Below are 18,347 nucleotides of genomic sequence, written 5' to 3'. Positions count from 1 at the left end.
ACAACGCACACTGAGGGTGTGTTTTTGAAATAAGAGACCCCCCCCCATACCCTGATGTTAAAGGTTAAGATCTAGACAGGAATGGTTCAGCCCTTAGTCATCAAAATGCATATTTCACTGCATGCATTTGCTCAAAAGACTAAAAAAACATTTTAGGCCAATCCCTGTAAGCTGGCTGGTGGTGAAAGTTAAGGTTTTCATGGTACAATTTGCAAAAGTAAGACTTTGCCCTGCCAAATTCACCTAGAAAACAGTGTAGCCTAAATCTAATATTAATACCTGCTGCTAAAAGGAGCGTGGTTGGCAGGAATTCTGTGGATTTCAATGGACATGAATTGACATAATGCCAAGCAGCGAAGTCATTTTTTTTTGGTAGACGATCAGTGGGAGTGAAATGCTCGGTTTAGTTTTGAAAACACATATGAGAGGCAGAGATTAGGAAGCTGCACTGCTGGTTACTCAGGAAGATGTGTTTAACAGGAGCTGTGTAGCAGTAGCATCCATCAAAGGTTGAAAGTTCAGCCTTCAGTTAACTCTGCTCCAGCCATTTGCCTTTATGATTTTCTTCTTTCTCTATCAACAAGTTGTCAGTCAACACAAACAAAAAATGTACAGCAGCTCTAATATTTTGTACAGTCATGCATGCAGCAAGCTCCCAGCAAGCAGTAGTGCTCTGTATATACTGTCTACATACTTGGCTTGGTTTTTAAATTACTAGTGGGATTTACTGAGCAGATCAACTCTGAAGTCACTGTAGGCTCCAGAGTGCATGTAGGGGTGGCTGATCATGCTGTATCGGGCTTGCACACTCTGTAAGTTACACAAGATTGTAAAAGAGGATAGTAGTGACTGTAATATTTTGGCTCTCTCTGGTGCCTTTCTTCTGTCTGTGTTTTGTGCTTTCAAAAGTTCCAATAAATAAACCTCATGCTACATCTAGAAAGTCAATTGTTTTGTGTTCCTCAGTAAATAAGGAGCTCAACTGGGAAGGTTGGAATGAGCATGTAGCTCCTACCAGGAGGTGAAGTCTTAATGCCCAAGGTTTCGGTTTTGAAGGTGCTCAGTGTGTCTGCTACCACTGATGCCTCTGAGCACAGACATCTCCATGTCCAGAGACCCCAGATCAAGACTGGTTTTATTGTTAAATTGTTCAAATGGTTCCTAGCACAGTTCTGTCTTGGGCTGATGGCCCTCTCCCCAGCAATTCCCTGGCACATTTAGGGAGATGAGACACGACAGGGATCATTCCCATGGGGCATCTAGGAAAGATGTGAGTCTAAAGGCTCATGGGCTAATCTGTGTGAGCCTGCCCAGGGCAGAGAGTAATCCTGGGTGCAATTAATGCTCTAAGCTGAGCTCCTGAAATTACTGGGCAAATTTGAAATGTCTGACCTCAGTTTTGCAGAGCTACTTTTTAGTGAGTCCACCCTTCCTCTTGCTGCGGATCTGATGGTGGCACCAGCAGCATGGTGCTGTGGAGCCTGCATTACAGCCCACTACATTTTGCATGTCTCAGTCTGAGGTAGTCACTCTTGGCTTCCCAGATAACTATGAGAGACAAAGAGGCACCTCTTGGGTGATTCATCTTCCCTTAAGATAAGTGTCTAAGGTGGGGCAGATGAATTTGTGTAAAAAATTACCTGGGTGAAAGGCATCCTCTTCCAGATCTTTGGAGACCCTCATTTATACTGTTAGGTTGTAGGGCACAACATCCCAAGGTTTCATTCCAGGTGTGGGAAGCTCCCCTTGCATCATTCATAGCCAAAGAGGCAGCTCTAATGTTTAGGTCCATGTATGATAACAAATAACATAAAACATGCTAGATGAGATATCAGTGCATGACTTAAACCTGGGTCTAAGCAAGGGGTGGCAAGTTTAGCAGTGAAAAAGCAAGTTTCACCATGGGAACATTCTGGGGAGGTTGAGGATTATTTTCTCCCATTGGTTTTGTGGCTTTCTCTGCACCATGCCCTTGGCAGCAGGGTTTTGGTGAAAGGAAATCACCCGAGAGCTTTGACTGTCAAGTGATTTATATCAAGTTCAGATGGATAATGTCCAAGTTTGTGTGAATGTCTGTGCATGTGGGGGAAACCCAAAGGCTGAAGTTAAATATATGAGTTCTACAGATGCTGAACTTTCTAGATGTATGTATCAGAGAGAGGATTCTCCAAGGAGAGAGCAGTGGATTTGAGAGCAGAGACCCATGGCTCTACCACAAGCTCAGAGTGACCCAACCAAGACACTTCTTTCTCTCAATGCCTCAGTTTTCCAGTAGGCAAGAGCTGGATAATATTGAGCCACCATATGCAGGGGGTGATTTAAAAACTTGTAAGTGGTCACTGTAAATATATCAGATCCAGCAGGGCTCAAAATCCAGAAGCAGAGGCTCTCTTTGTTAAGAGCATTTCCCAATTACTGCACTTAGCTGTCAGGAGCAACATGTGCAGCAGGATGCTGGCTCCTTCTGAGGCAGCCTGCAGTGTTTGCTCTGTATCTTTTTGAGAGTGATTTTGTATGTAATCAATGATTGTTTTACTCTTTTGGGGAGATAGGTTCATTTGCCTTCGCTCCTTTCTAATGAAGGTCGAAAAGACATAACTAGAGCTGAGAAGGAAGAGGATAAAAGAGGAAAATCAGAAGAAGAGGCTCTTGTAACCAAAAGAGGGGAACCAGTCCGGATCAAGATCTTTGAAGGAGGGTAAGTGTCTCATTTTAATTCTCTCTCTGTGTCACATTGTGTAGGAGTTACTGATAACAATGGTGGCAAGTCAGTGAAGATACCACACAGAGGTGAGGAGAAGGCCAGATGTAGTTGGATTTCAGCTTACTTTGTTTAGCCACTGTAAAACCTGACCCCCAAAGCAGTAGATACTCCAGACTGCATGCATTTTCCTTTTTGAGTTGTCTTCAATTTAGCAAGCACCTCGTTCTCTTTTCTGAGCTGGTGGTTGAGCCAAGATGGCTGGAGAGCACAAATCCCACCTGTAGCTGTCTCTGATGTGATGGGCTGTACTCTTTATCTCCTAAATCTTGCCAGAGCCTTCTACTGAAAATGGTGTTCCTAGTGGTGGTTACTACTGTGATGAGGAACTGGGGAGGTCTTGTGTGATGCTTGGGTGTAGGTGGAGGAGAAAAGGATTGTGTTTATGTGATTTTAATCACACCCAACAAAAGTAGCTCTAACCAGAATGGATGCAAGGTCTAAATTTGATGTATATCTTAATTCTTGGCTCCAGTTAATTTGAAGTACTCTTCATAATTCAGCACTGGTCTAATATTGCTCTTTATCTTGTAAAAAATAAAACATCAGTTGATAAGTATCGTGTCTGTGGGATACAATTAAAGTTCATACTTGAAGATCATCCTTCCCGTCTGTTGTGGAGGGGACCAAAGAGATGTAGGAAATCCCTGGCAGGATTCATCAGTTCTCCTCTTGCTATTGGTTGTTCTTGGGTTTTGTGTGTTAGAAAAAGGCTGCAATTAGTCAGTGATTGTGGTTTCTGCTGTTATCGGTTGAAGTCTGCATTTCTTTTAAAATATTTAATTAGCAGATGATCAAACTAGCTAACCAAAAGAGTAAAATAGTGCTTTGGGAAAGGAAACCTGCTTGTTTAAGGACATCTTACTTCTCACCCAGGTGTAGGCTCTGTGTGCTCAGCTCAGCTTAGATCCATGTTGCCATGAGTGGTGAACACAAAGATCTAAACCAGTGAAGGAAGAACCTTTCCCCATAACATTCTCATCAGAGGCAACCTGTAATGGTTATGAGCTGAAGTGGTTCCAGGACCTGAAGGGTTTACAGGAAAGCTGGGGAGGGACGTTTGACAAGGACATGGAGTGATAGGACAAGGGGAAATGGTTTCAAACTGGAAGGGGGGAGATTTAGGTTAGATTTTAGGAAGAAATTCTTTGCTGTGAAGGTGGTGAGAGCCTGGCCCAGGTTGCCCAGGGAAGCTGTGGCTGCCCCATCCCTGGCAGTGTTGAAGGGCAGGTTGGATGGGGTTTGGAGCAACCTGGGCTGGTGGGAGGTGTCCCTGCCCATGCAGGGGGTTGGGTCTGGGAGATCTTTAAGGTCCCTTCCAACCCAAACCAGTCCATGATTCTGTGATTTGGGGAGGGAGCCAGGGAATATCAAGAAAGCAACAGACTGAGAAATACAATAGGTTGGGTATGTTGCCATCACCCTCCTGTAGCAGATGGGGCCCATGGGACTGTCTGAGTGCTGGGTTCATTTGCCTGAAAGCCCATGAGAAGCCTCTGTTCCCCTTGGCTGGGTTCTCCTGGAGCCGCAGCCGTTTAAGAGGTCCTCTTGGACTCCTTCCTAGGTGTGATTAAAGAGGCTCAGAGTTACCATGAATGAAAATCATCCTGCTCCTTGCAGAGCTGCTCTGTGGAGGCTTTTTGGGGTGAGACCTGGGGATGCTCAGTGCCAGCTGCTCCCTGGCTGCCCCCACTGAAGTGAGCCACGTCTCAGCAGGGAGGCCCAGTGTCCTCAGCATGTGTAGCAGGTGCTGAGTCACATTTTCTAAATGACAGACACGAACCAAAGCAACTTTTCCAACGTGTTCTGTATAAGCCAGCATCAGGGAACTTGTTAGTCATCCTGAATGTGTGCTATGGTTTATTTTCAAGTTCCTGTAGCACTGACTTACAGCAGCCATCCTTCTGGATGTGAGACAGGATATAGTAGCTGCTAAATGCCAAGCACAGGCACTAACGTAACACACCAGGTCCTGGAAATAACTTGTATATCTAAATTGCTTGGCACACACAATTTCTGGGGTCAGGCAGGACAGGTCGTTCTCCCGAGGTGCTCCATGCCTGTTTCCCACAAGGTTTCTGAAGTCTAGTTGTTCAGCCTCAGCAGCCTGTGTCTGCAAGGATGTTTTCTTGCTGTGAAGGCACAAACCTGCAGATGAATCCACGGGAGCCTCGTGCTTTGTGCAGGACACTAAATGGATCAGACCCCTTTCCTGGCAACCTCTCAAACATGTTTTATAAAAGGGGCATCCATTCTCAAGATGTTATTTTACCATCTTCTGCCCCTTCCCCTCGCAAAAAAAAAATAATAAATAATTCCTTCCTTGTCTCATTCTGCCCTTTATTTCTTGGTTTCACAGGGTCTGCTGCTGGCTAGACCTGTACTTCCAGTGGGATGCAGTTGGTTTCAGACCCTTTGCAGCCATCCCATGCTTTGTTGTCTCAACCAAGGAGGGAGATTATAGAGAGATTCAAGCGTTACCACAAAAGATGAACTTGCTGCAGCTCTTTTGGCTCCTTCTTCCCTTCAGCTTTTATTTCTTTAGAGCTCTTGCCTTTCTCACTGCCATTTCTAACACTTACTTGTCCCTCTGTCCAGTCTTCTGGCTTCCCCAGTCCCAGCGCTGCCTTTCCCCCATTCCTGCATTGCTTGGAGCTCTGATACTTCCCTGCTGCAGTCCAGCCTGCTGGCTAGAATCACATTTCTTGGCTTTCAGAGAAGATCAGAGAAGCCAGATGTCATACTTTCATCATACCCACTGCCCATTTATAAGGAATGGACCAAGAAACCCACCAGAGCCAAGTGGGGCAGCTTAGCCTCTCTCACAAATCCTCTCTCATTTGAAGGTGACTCTTCCTCAGCTGTGGAAGTGGATGGTTTCTTGTGTTTACCCACTGGCAAGTGTTTGGAAAACAGCAGCTTGCAGGTTTCTTGAGCCTTGCAGTACATTCATACCTGGGTTTAGGATCCAGGTTCAGTAATGCCACACACAGGGTATGCTCGAGCTCAGTTTCTTCCCTCTTGGTCCCTGTTGTGCTATCTCAGGATGTGGGGGAATGGCCACTGGGGCTGTGAAGAGGACCTGGGAGGTGGAGGTCTTCAGATTCTGTAGATTTACCCATCCATTTCAGTATCTACCACCCTTGGCCTCCTGTGAAGAAGCAGACCTGTCATTCCTTTGTGTTGTGTCTCTGGCTTCTTGGGGACTGCAGGAGGGATGTGTGTGGTTCTGCCTTGGCTTTTCCACAGGTAACTTCAGACAGTCTGCACAGTTTTCTTTTGGGCTCCTGTTTAAAGAACAAGTTCCTCTTAGAGAGCAAGTCTTCAGGTAATTCCATGTGTAATTTCAGCAGTGACTCTTATTTGCAGTTCCGAAATTTCCTAAAATCAGAGATAGCTCCAGTGCAACCAGCGTTCACCCCCTGTCCTACCAGCACATCCCCTGCACTGGCTGCCAGGGAGGTGACAGTTGTTTCATGTCCCACACACAGACTGGTGGCTGCACATTTTTGTTAGGTCGTGTCTGGGAGAACCACACCATTAAGCAGCCAAGTCAAAGTTTGTACTCCAGCAGGAGCTAATGAAAATATCTGTTGGACTTGTCCTGAGGGATATTGTGGTGGTTTTGAGCAGTGAAAGTGATCTTTGAAGGTCAAGCTGGCCAGCACTACTTCAGAAGTGCCGTGATTCCTTGGTAGCTCTGTCACCTTCATCAATCCACTCTGGCACTTTGCAGGCACTGGGCCCATTCTGAATTCTTACATCATGAAACTGTAGATTGGTATCGACCTGATTTGAGAGTGAGGTCTGTGATGGTATCATGGTCTTGTCAGGGAAATGTTGCCTGTTTAGTGTGCATTAGCATTGCCATGATGAAATCTGATAGCAGTGGGGTAGTTCCAGTCAATAGACAGTCTTCTATTTCATAGCCAAACTCTCTGGGCTTTTATGGGGCCCATCAGTTGGCTTATTGCACTAGTTGATGTGAATAGTAGAGAGAGGAATACCAAGATACAATAAGTTAAAGACCACTAACCTTAACTGACAGCCTTAAAGCAGTGTCATGTAAATGAACACTATGTGAAAAGGATTGCTGGCTTTGAAAAACAGTTCAATTTTTTTCCTCTTTACAGAATAAAACTTATGGCTGCAACCTGGTGGTTGCAGAACTGAGTATCTTTGCATTCACACCTTTAAAAAATACCTTCCCTTCACACCATCCCATGTGTGCAAATCCACACGAGTGAGAAGAACCCGTGGCAATGTCATGTCATCTGTCTTTTAACATTAAGAGAGATGCTCAAACTGCTGTTGTGGCCCAGGCTGCTCCAGGCTTTGATTTGGTCTGACTCAGATACAAATCCAAGTCCTTCACTCCGTTTCCTCACACATCAGTAACAGAGAGTTGCAGGTTCACCAGCCACAGGGTCTGCTGAACTGGGGTCATGACCCACTCCTCTGAGCCTGGGCAAAGCCCCTTCTCTCTAGTACAGCACAAACAACTGAGGGATTGTCAGAGGTTTGACCTTCACATTTCCTAGGGAGCCTCTGGGGGGGCAGAGACTGCTGTGGTCTCTGTCCTGGCTCCTTGCTGTGGGGCTGCTCCTGGGATTCTAGGCAGAGAGAAGATGGAGCCATATGTCTGCCTCCCTGTCTAGTGAGAGGCTCTCCCTTGGGCTGGAGGAAAATGGAGAAGCCTTGGGACTTTTTTATCAGACTTGGATATGACTGCTGAATAGTGGATGCATAAGGAAAAAGACCCCCAAACTTTGGGGGAACCCATTGGCTGGATGCAAACCTCCCTTCCCCCAGCTCCTTCCCAGTTCTTCCTGCTGTGGGCTCACAGGGATCTGTGGTCAGCTTCTCCGGGGTGATCTCACTCCATTTCTATGCCTGGCCACAGAAACTGCAGCTCCCACCACCCTCTGACACACATCTAGTGGGAAATCCCTGGCTCTGCCATCCAAGAGTTTTATTACCCTAGAGGAAGCCTCTCAGTTAAGCAAGCAAAGTTTCTCAGCATGTAAGTCCAAACCCCTGCCTCAGACCCGGTTCATTCAGGGGATTTCCTTTGCTGCATAGGTGAGTTGTAAGAATTCACCATGTTTATTTTGAGAGGAATCATTTATCCCAAAGACACTGACTTGAGCACACGTGTTAGCAGCAAATAGGAATCTGAGCGTGCTCATGTCTGCAGCACATCCAGCAAGAGGTAATGGCTGATGCTCCTTCATTTACCTGCTCCAGTCCTGGAGGTGAACTCCATTCACAGCCCCAGGGCTGTGCCTCCCATGGGTACCCATCTCTGTGAAGCAGGGCTGGTGTCAAATAGTAATATTTTACTCCCTGCTTTGTTCCTAGCTGTAAGCAAAGAATTCCTGTAATTTGCATTTTTAAGTGAAAGGGGTTTTCCTGAGCCTGGCTGTGTTGCACAGAAAGGAGGGATTGGTGTTAAAACTTTCCTGTTAGGGCCAGACTGACCACTCAGGGTGCATTTGAACATCTGGTGAGGGTTGGTTGCTGGATTTTCCTGGTCTTGAGAAGTGCAGAAGGGGCATTGCTGTGCTCTGTGTAGGCTGTGGCTGTACAGCTCTTCTGGAAATCTGGTCTTGCATGTGTCAAGCTGCTCTCTGAAACATGATTTTCAAGTCTCCAGCATCAGCTTGTGCCCAGGTGCTCATTTGTTTTTCAGCTAGGAGTTTACAGCAAATTGGGAGCTTTCCTGGCCCTGGCTTTGAGCCCAGCAGAGGCAGACCCATTGCCTAGGCAGGTCTGAGAACCATTAACCAGCTTGTGTTGGAGATACTGGGAAGAGGGGAAAACATCCCCCAATTTTCTTAATGCCTTTCTGAAAAAAAAACACGTGTTGTGGAGTGCTGGCAGCTCTCCAGGCAGCCCCATCTCCATGTCTCTCAGGGGTTGGCTTTCTGGGGTCCTACCCACAGGGCTGGAGTCCAGCCCAAGGGGTGATGATGGATCCATCCTGGTACGAGGCTGTGCCTGGACACTGTGTGGAGGGAAGGACCAGCCTCAGTCCTCATGCCTGTTAGAAGAACATAAGGTCTCTTTGAGCACCATAAGTTTACACTCTTTTTAAAATTATTATTATTATTATTATTATTATTATTATTATTATTATTATTATTATTATTATTATTATTATTATTATTTTTCAATCACATTCTCTGCTTAAAAAGCCAACAATCCAAAGGAGACAAGACACGAGGTGGCATCTGAAGGAAGGACAGATTTGTGAAGGTTACTGATGATGGCAAGATGAAAGGAGAAATTGTTTGAGGAGACAGGTTTGCAGGAAGGGAGAAAGGCTGTTTGAGAGATTCATTCAGTAATAGCAACAGAGAAAAGAGCAACTGGAGAGAAAAATATTTTCAAAAAGAAAGGAGTATATGCTTTTTGCTTTGAAAATCATTGTAATCTTACTTTAAAATATCTTGAAAACCTAATATGAAGAAAAGGTTCAATTTGACTTGAAGCAAACGCTTTTCCTTCCCATAACAGGTCTGCATGAATGTATTTTCTTTTTAGTTTGGGGTTGAATTTAAGAATCTATTTTTTCCTGATAATTCAGGGAGCAGTCAAACTGAAAAATCAATGGTTTTCTGTGGTCTGTTCAGGAAATCTGTGCTTGGATCAGGAGCAGCAAAGGTGGATGGCAGGAAACAGTGCATGGAAAAGGAGGAGAGTGAGAAGTCTGCAGGTAGAGTCAGTGCAGAGAGAGGCAAAACAAGGGGGGAATTTGCTTCACTGGCCTTTGGGTGCCTCAGGCTATCTCCTTGCTTCCAGCATTGCCGAGATGTGTTAGATAAGAGCTGGTGTTGCTGGGAGAGCTGACAGCTTCCCGTTCAGAGGGAAGTGTGGGACTGCTCTGTAGCAGCGCCAGTTCCCGGACCTGCCACTCAGCAGATGGTGCTGCCTGCCAAGAGCTCTTGTATAAGTAACCTTGCATAATGGAGAAGCAACCTCGGGTTATTAACTTTAAAACAGGTTATTAATTTCTGTCGGGAGCAGCTTCTGCTTGTGTAACCACTACTGAAGCTTCTTGCAAGATTCCAAGTGTTGTTTCTTTGGGATGGAGCTCAGGGCTTGAAGCACTTGGTATTTTCCTTGCTTTTATGATAGTACTTGCAACCTATGAGTTGATAACCACCCTCCCCAAACACCTCTCCAGTGTCTGTGCAATGTGAACCAGCATCATTCATGTTCAGTCTTCTCTTTGCTTCCTCCTCTGGTTTCCACTTATGGTGTGGGTATGAAAAAAGAGTAAATCCTGCGTATTTTTGGTAGACTAAGCATGGACCCACTCTCAGTGTGAAAAATTTGCAAGTGCATGGACCCCTGTGCTGTTGATGCTTTGGGAGTGGTGATGACCAGCCACCCCTACACCACCTCCACCATGGCTCCAAAATGCAGAATATCCCCATGTGCCCACAGCTTGGAGGTTTCCTTTAATACCAGCTGTGTTTGTGCTGAGCAGTTCCTGAACACACTGTTCCCTGCCCTCCAAACATAGCAGCAGACAGGGAGTGCTGGTGGTTAGAGCAGGGAAGTGTGACTTGGGTATGGTGGATTTGTGACTCACCATGACTCTTGGCTAAGTCATTCTCCTCTCTACACTTCAGTTTCCTTGTCTGTGAGAAGGGAGACACAAACTCACCTACTGCTAAGCTTTTATGCCTTTAAAGTATCTTAATATTCCTCAGTGGGAATTGTTAATGTTTCCTGTCCTGAATATCTGATTCTGCAGCTTATTCCTATTTTCTCAGGAAATCTGACAAACACAGAAGGATTTAGTCTAGGTTGTTGCCTGGATTCCTTTATTATTTTCCCTAAATTGTTTGTGCCTGTGCAGCCAGGCCACTTTTCTTGACATATCCTGCTGGTGGGCTCTCATGATGCAGCTTGATGATGATTTCCCACAGGCAATTATTAAAAAAATGTTATTTCCAGTTTCCTCTCTGACCTTGTGTGGGATGCTCAACTTTCTGTAGGGATTTCTTTTCTCCTAACTGAAGATCCTTGTAAGCATCCAGCCAGCCCATGGGCTTCCCCAGTGTGACATGGTGATGGTGGAGCAGAGGCTGTTGTGGTGAAAGATGATGCTCTTCCTGAGCCCCACATTCCCAACATGGTTTTCCCAGCCTCTTGTTCCACTGACCAGGATTTTATCTTCTCTGTGTTACACAAAGACATTTGCTTTCAGCACAAGTCATGAAAAATGCAGATAATAGACAGTATCAAGCAAGAAAATGTCTTTGATGGCTTGCAGAGGTGCCTGGGGTGCCTGGCAAGGGCAAACCTGCCTTGCTGGGATTGTGCTGTGTCTTTTTGGGGAATGAAGACTCCTCCAGCTGCCAGGCTTGTCAGTCTCTTGTTGTAGCACTAAATTAATTAAAAAATCTACTAATAATTGCATTTGTTCTGGCAATTACTTCCCTTATAACACCTTTTAGCTCCTTGGACCGGGCCAGGTTGATAGAGAGAAGCTGCCTCTGTTCTGCAGTCTCTGAGACCAATGAGCAGGTGGGTTCCTGGGGTGGGACAGAGCATGAGTTTCCTTCCTTCTTCAGTGGAAAGATGAGTTCAGGGCACTGCAAGCAAAGAGGCAGAAAGGGAGCACTGCTTCACTTGGGGTGTCTCTTCCATGTCCTGCCAGAGACTTGTGACCCTGGAGATCATCTTGCTTCTCCTGATCTTAGTCATCCCTTTGCAAAAATGGGGGCAAAATCAGGAATGGCAGCAGTGGGTGTTTCAGTTTTAGACTTCATGTCTCCTTGGGACTGGTTAGACCACCCCACAAGTCTGCAGTGTTGCCTCTTTCCTGGTCCTCTGTGCAGCTTCAGCTCCTTTCTGGGCCTGGGCTTGCTCATGAAATAGAACGTGCACCACTCCAAGGCATCTTCTGTAAGGAGGGCATGAAGTTCTGGGGTCTGAGAGGGAGACAAGATAAACACAGGGATGATGACCCTGTCACTCCAGATGGGGACACTCGGAGGATGTAACCTGTGAGCTTGCTAGCTTGCATTTTGTACAGCAGAGTTACAAAGCAAAATGGACAAACAACACTGGGTACAAGGTGTTCCAGGTCCAGGGCTTTTGGCAGAGCAGAGCTGTGCTTGGGAGGTGGGAGAAACTATGATATCCAAGAGCAAATGAAGGGGGACATGAAAGCATTCCATAATGCCTTGATCATACAGGTAAGGGGAAGCAAGTGAAAAGGAAGAATAGAGAGCTGAAAGGGATGGAGAGAGGCAGAAATTGGTTAGAAGGTAAGAGATTGCAATTATCCAAGCAGGGGAGGGTCAGGTTGGAAAATCTGAACTCTCAGAACAAACAGGGTGGTTGAGGGATGGAGAGAAAAATGATACAAGTTGGTGCCAGCAAGGAAGTGAGGAGCAAGAGAGGATGAGGGTCAGAAATTATCTCAGGCTAGGGAAAATGACCTCATCCTAGGAATGGGTACATGCAGGTACCAAGCTGATAGCACTTGTGTGTGTGTTTCCAAGCTTGTATATGCCCTCAGTTTTGTAAGAGCAAGCATTTTTTTTCAATTTAAGAAGAGGCAAGCTGGACACTGCCCATTGTCAGAGGTTTGAAAATGATGATGTAAAAGAATCCAGGTGAAGTCCTGAAGTGAGTCCATGATCACCTGATCCTCCTCACAGCTCAGATTCACAGGAATGACACCATGTCTTGTTCTGAGCCACTGTTTGATCTGGGCCAAGTGTCTGGAATAATGAGCTCTCCATGTTAGCAGACTATTTATGAGCTTGTGGCAAACACCAAGATTATAGGGGTTTCACTTTATTGATTCAGTGACACAATCTCTGCAATTAATTCAGTGGAAAATGTGAGAAGGCAAATGTTTTTACCAGATTTACTTAGGATTAGCCAGTTCTTAACATCTGAACATCTAGGCAGCCTGTCCTATACAGAAATGTAATTTATAGAAGCCCTTTAATAGATTCCGAGCGCTGTGCAATCAATTAGAAACCTGATGTTCAAACAGACAGACCCAGACCTAACTGCCTATTACTCAATCCATGTTCCACTAGGTAAATGGCAAGAAGATGAGGCTGAGGATATAATTCTGAACTGGCTTTTTGGGACTTCCTTTGCTGCCCCTTGCTAATGATGAAAACATTGCTTTTGAGGAGACAGGTCTGTTCTCGAGGCAGATGTTAGAATCTGGTTCCTGTTGGGTCCTTCCTTGTTTGTTTGTTTTCTAGTCTTCCCAAATGTAGTCCTTGATTTTCAATTCTCTTTATTAGCAACCACTAGAAAATCCTGGTGATGACAGATGGGGTGTCAAATTCTTGGGAACATTCTGCATGCTGAAAGTGATAGAGGTCCAAGATTAAATTATGCCTAAACCACATTAACAAAAAAATAATACACATTTAAGAGCATGAATCCTATGAAATCCACCCACTGACTAGATACTTCATCTAGAGAGGGACTGTGTCCCTGGGACTGGGAATTAAGCACTCCCTGCTCCCCGTTTGGATTGCAAATCACTTTTGGAATAGTTTTACTTTTTCTTGGAATAGTTTTACTTTTCCACATTGTTTGGAAGTGAGCACACAAGTCGTACTGATGGTAAGAATGTTTGTAAGGACTGAGTAAATCCTGTTACATCCTGAAGTGGGGCTGTGAGGGCCAGACTCTACATTTAAGAAAGGTTTTCCAATTCTTCCCCCTTTGTTGGGAGGAGAGCAGCTTAGCCTGTGTGCCTTGTCCTGATATAGCCTGTGATGTAACTGGATCTTTGATGGTTATGAATATCGTCGTTCATCTGCACAACTGAGGGAGGTGCAATGCCATGGAAGGAAGGTGAGATCATTCCTCCTCATGGGATGCTGCAGGGTTTGCTCGAGGGGGGAGAGGTTTGAAAGGCTGGGGGACGTGGCAGAAGCAGATGGAAAGAAGTCCAGTGGGCCCAGAGGGAATGGGCAGAGCCTGCTGCTGCTCAGAAGGCCAGTGAGTTGCTGGAGGCAAGGATCCAACTGCAGGGATGTGGTGGGCAGGGCTGCATATTAACCTTTTTGGTTTTTTTAATAGTCCAGCCTCCTAAGTTGCTTTTCACCACTTGAAAGTTATGTTTCTAGGATGTTGGATTTTTTTTTAATGGTACAGCCTGTTTTCTTGCTTTTCAGTTTTAGACTCTTTCTGAGGAGGAGCTCACTAGGGCCGTGATGCAGGAGAATGCATCTCAAACCTGGAGGCAGTCTGAGTCCCATGATCTCTGGATCATGACATGCTGTAAGGTGGCTGTCAGACCAGCTCAGTTTCTCCAGGATGGAGGAGTAAGGAAAATCTATGATTACTCACTGCAAGAGTTTAGAGTAATTTCCCTGTCCTGGAGGGACCTGCTGCTGCTCAGGCAGCTCCACAGAACCCATGGAGTGAAGAGGGAGGGCAGGATGCCATGTCCCTCTTTAGAGCCATGGGAGGAATTCATCTTTATGTGTTGAAACATGAAACCAGACTGACTGTAACTGCTTCTCTGTGTGAGGAACCTCTGACAAAAAAACATGTGACCTAATAAGATATTTTTGCTGCTCTGTTTTGTGATCTAATAAGATATTTTTGCTGTCCTGTTTTGCTGCTTGCACTGGTGTGGAGACAAGACTGAAGAATTACAAGCTTTTTATAAACTAGAAGCAGGGTTTACTCTGTGGGGAGGTTGCAGACAGGGTCTTGCCTGACTCTCCTGGTGACCTTCACCTGGGCTCTCTGCACAGGGGTTCAGTTTCTTGGAAGTTCACGTGTTTCTGAAAGCTTGGGTGCTCTTGGCTCTGAACTTTAGTCTGACATATGCTATGTCAAATGTGGGGGAATAATCAGATGCTCGTAGCCAAGTTTTTATAAACCTTTCTGGTTTTTTGGGTTCTTTGGCTTCTTGTAGACCCTGGACGTGATTGAACTGGTTTGTGTAACTCTTGCTGGGTAGGCAGCAGCACAGTAGCGGCGCTTTCAAAGAGCAAATGTTTCTTGCAGATGGTTTAGATCAGCAGTTAAACCAGTGGTTTTTAGGGTTTGTGAACTTCTTGCCATTCTCATTTAAACCAACTATTTGGTGGCAGAACGATGTGGTTTGCAAGGCTGCGAGAGGCTGAGCACTTCTGCCTCTCTGCTCTGTGTGTTTCAGTCCCCTCAGAGGAGTGAAGGGTGTGGGGTTGTGGTCCTCAGGGTGCTAGAGCAGCCTGTGCCCACCTGCTGGCTTTGAGGAAGTAAGGACCTTTCCCAAACCAACTGGGCAAATACCTTCATGACTAACCATAGAGCCCTGTGCTTGGCAGGAGAGCTGCTGGGGGGTGAGGAGCTTGGAGGCTGTCACGTTGGTGGCCAGGGCTGGATGAGGTCCTGGCAGGGGCTGTCGTGGGGGTGTCGTGCTGATGGAGAAATGCAGTGGATAGAAGCAGCCTCGGGGAGTTCAGGCTAAAGATTGATGAGTTTTTCCACCAGATTTCAAAACGGCCGAGTGATGTTTGGTGGTGGACAGTGGAGGGGGGGAGTCTGGTTTTTTTGCACGGCTCTGTTATTGCCTTGCTTGGTGGATATTTTCCTTCTTTCCCCGAGTGGTGTAATGGTGGGAACAGCAGTGAGATCTGGGAATGTGGGAATGTGAAGTCACAGAATCAATGAGGGATAATTAGCCTATTTACCCAGGTTGTGAATGGTTTTGAGGCTTAGAGCTGAAACATGCTAGTTTGACTGCAAAGTGTCATTAATAACAATAATTTATTATGGATTAAGTGCTTCATGTGTTGGAATCTTGAGTTACATTTGTTGAACTGGAAGCTGAGCTTGTCACACAAAGAAGGGCTTAATCTTCTAAGGTCCTGAGTAACGGGCAGAGCTTTTGGAGTCATTAAGAACTGTGGGTATTTGTGCAAACTGGACCTTGATGTAGATGTTACTGGAGAGTTTAATCAGCTCACTCACAGCATCCCAGCATCCAAGAAAGGATCTGTGGCTCTGCTGCACGGATGCACCAGAAACACTGCACATAAATGATCAAAGTGCTCACGCATCTCAAAGGGGACCTGCAGGTGGAGCAGCCTATAAAAATGGAAGAGCCCTGGGAGGTGCCAGTCCTGTTCTGTGAACATTTGTAATCTGCAGCTGGACTTCACCAGCAGAGAAAGTCACAGTGATTTTTGCCCCTGCAGGCTGGGCCCCAGGCCACTGCTCTTGTGCAGCAGAGAAGCTCCCCAGGGTCCTGTGGCATCAAAAACCCACAGGTCTCTCTGCCAAAACCAGAGGAGTTTTTATTCCTTGCAGTGAAGAGCAGCGAGTTAAAGTAAGTTCTAACTTTGCCCCCCTCCTTCAGAAGAGGACTTCATGGTTCTGCTGCACAGCCCAGAAACACTGGAGAGGACGTGTCAGCAGTAGCAGCAACCAGTTCTTGCTGCACAGACAGTCTCTGCAGCCTTCCTGCCCTCACCTCAGAAGTGTGAGTCGTGTCACCAGAACTGCCAAAGCCTCCAGCAGCCGAGGTCACATCTGGAGCAGTGGGTTTGTGAGCTGTGCCTGGGATCAGATGGCTTCCAGTTCCTCTGCAGATGGCCCTGGCAAGGGAACTCCCAGCTGGATGGTGATCCCACGAGTGCTGGTGGTTTTTGGCAGCCTCCTACCACTTGATGTTTATCGAGGGGAAGATGAGTGGTTTTGAGGAGGAGTGGCCTCAGACTCTTGCAGGGTTCAGTGTAGCCTCATCTTCAGACAGCAGCACATCTTCCAGCAGAGGCTGAGCTGGAAGCAAGCCCACATGTCTAACGTGAAGGGGTTTACATGAGAGACCCCCAGAAACCTGCATGTTCTTCTTTGGCCTGGGAGAAGTGCCACAATCATAGGATAGGCAAGGATAGCTGTTTTTGTAACTTTCTGGAGATAAAAATGAATGTATTTTGATCTCAGCAAAATCAAGCATGATACACTGGTGCATTTGACAGGTTTCCTCGCATGCATGTTAGATACAGAGAAAAGGAGTTCTGGGCAGAGATTTATTTGATGATTCAATCTTTTTCTTTTAAAGGGAATTATCCTGGAGTGTTAGTGCAGAAAGGGGTTTCCTGCAATAGCTGGAGAATGGTCTTTACTCTCCTGCCTATAGCACACTCTGAACAGGTTGGGTTTTGCCTCCAAGCCATGTGCTGTTGAGCTTGTTAAGATCCACTTCCAGATGGCAACTCATCTCAGAGGAGGGACCAGAGGCCTCTTTCCACTTCCTTAGGGGTTATTCTGGCTCCCTGCATCCCAGCCTTTCTGCTGGGAGGGCAAGAGCTCCTTCAGCAGCAGGAGAGGGCTGCAAGCTGCTTGCCCTTGTCACAGGACTGATTCCTCAGCAGAAAGGTATTGCAGCCTGACTTCTTTCTTCTCAGATGAGCACATGCAAAACCAGCAGCTGTAAATAGGACAATGTCACCAGAGTATTCCTGCCTATGGAGTATTCCTGTCTCCATGGCTCATTCGGCCTGGGTAGGCAGCTTGGAGATGACTGAGGTGAGGGGAATCCTTCTCTAAACAAGCATCAGCTCAAGTTCAGCCTGGAATAAAACGTGCTGTGCTGCAAGTTCTCCATCCTCAGCACCTTGTGACTGTGCTCGACCACACCACCCTCCTGCTGTTACCTGGGGAAACTCCTCTGGGCTTTTCCCTGCTACTTTCAGGCTGTGTTTGCATTTTACCAGCTCTTCACACACAGCTCTTGAATTCAACCTTGCCTGTCTATAGATAGAAGAGATGCTGTTCTGATTCCTCTGCTGTGTCCTGTGTGGTAACAGTGGCAATCTGGAGATGCCATTTTGGAAAACTGAAGGAAAAGGCAAATTCCCTAGTGCTTTGTCCACATAGAGCCATCTTTGCAGCCTCTCTCATGGCCTGCTTGCTCCCTCTGGCATCAAACACAACCTGGTGTCACTAACAAGACTCTCCACAGCTCAACACCACCTGCCTGGTGGCCTGTTTGGATTACAAAAATATCACCTCATGCCTACAAATGGTGACAACCACTCCACTCCCCGTGTATTTTTCAAACCTTTCTTTGCTGCCAAGAGCTCTCTGAAAACATCTGCCAACCTTCTTTTCCTCCATTCAACTCACCTCTACTCTGAGATCTCTACAGAAATAATGGCAACATTGAGGCTGCTGTACCAGGACAGCCCAGCACATCACACTGTCTGGTGCTGTCCTGTAGTTTTCCCATACTTCCCACTGGTGTCCCTCTGCTGTGTCTTCATGTATCCTTGGGGCAGGAACTCCATGCAAGAGCATATTTTGGATTCTTTGTGTGGTGCCTGCATGGTGGACGTGTAGGAACCACGTTAAGATAAATAATAGGGTTTCAGTCTAGGAAGGTTTTCCTCTTTTATGTGTGGAGTGTCCTCGACCTGCATCATTTGGGAGTCATGTTGCTGTGTGCAGAAGGGGCTGGCACAGCTGAAGAAGGCTTGTTCTGGCCCTGGAGACAAGCCAAGGAGAGCAGCCAGTCTGCAGTGCAGGCAAGGTCCATGCAGCTTGGCTGCCATTAGCACCTTCTTTCTCTACCAGAAAGCTACCAGGG

At 46.3% G+C, this 18,347-nt stretch overlaps 1 protein-coding gene across 9 annotated transcripts in view; it reads left to right on the top strand.

The window, feature by feature from the left end:
- The window catches only part of HIVEP3 (HIVEP zinc finger 3), a 273,818-nt gene that overhangs the window by 210,650 nt on the left and 44,821 nt on the right, over positions 1–18,347 (top strand). For all 9 annotated transcript variants that reach the window (XR_007891391.1, XM_051637735.1, XM_051637732.1 and 6 more), the window contains one exon: positions 2,553–2,698. Coding sequence is in view for 8 of the 9 variants with exons in the window: in XM_051637735.1 (XP_051493695.1) it covers positions 2,553–2,698 (146 nt within the window). In the remaining variant the exon portion in view is untranslated. The remainder of the gene's footprint in view (positions 1–2,552; positions 2,699–18,347) is intronic.

The sequence above is a fragment of the Apus apus genome, chromosome 21 (genome assembly GCF_020740795.1).
Source record: "Apus apus isolate bApuApu2 chromosome 21, bApuApu2.pri.cur, whole genome shotgun sequence".
NCBI lineage: Eukaryota > Metazoa > Chordata > Aves > Apodiformes > Apodidae > Apus > Apus apus.
Note: the sequence above shows the minus strand (reverse complement) of the source record. Positions and strands in the feature narration are given on the sequence as shown.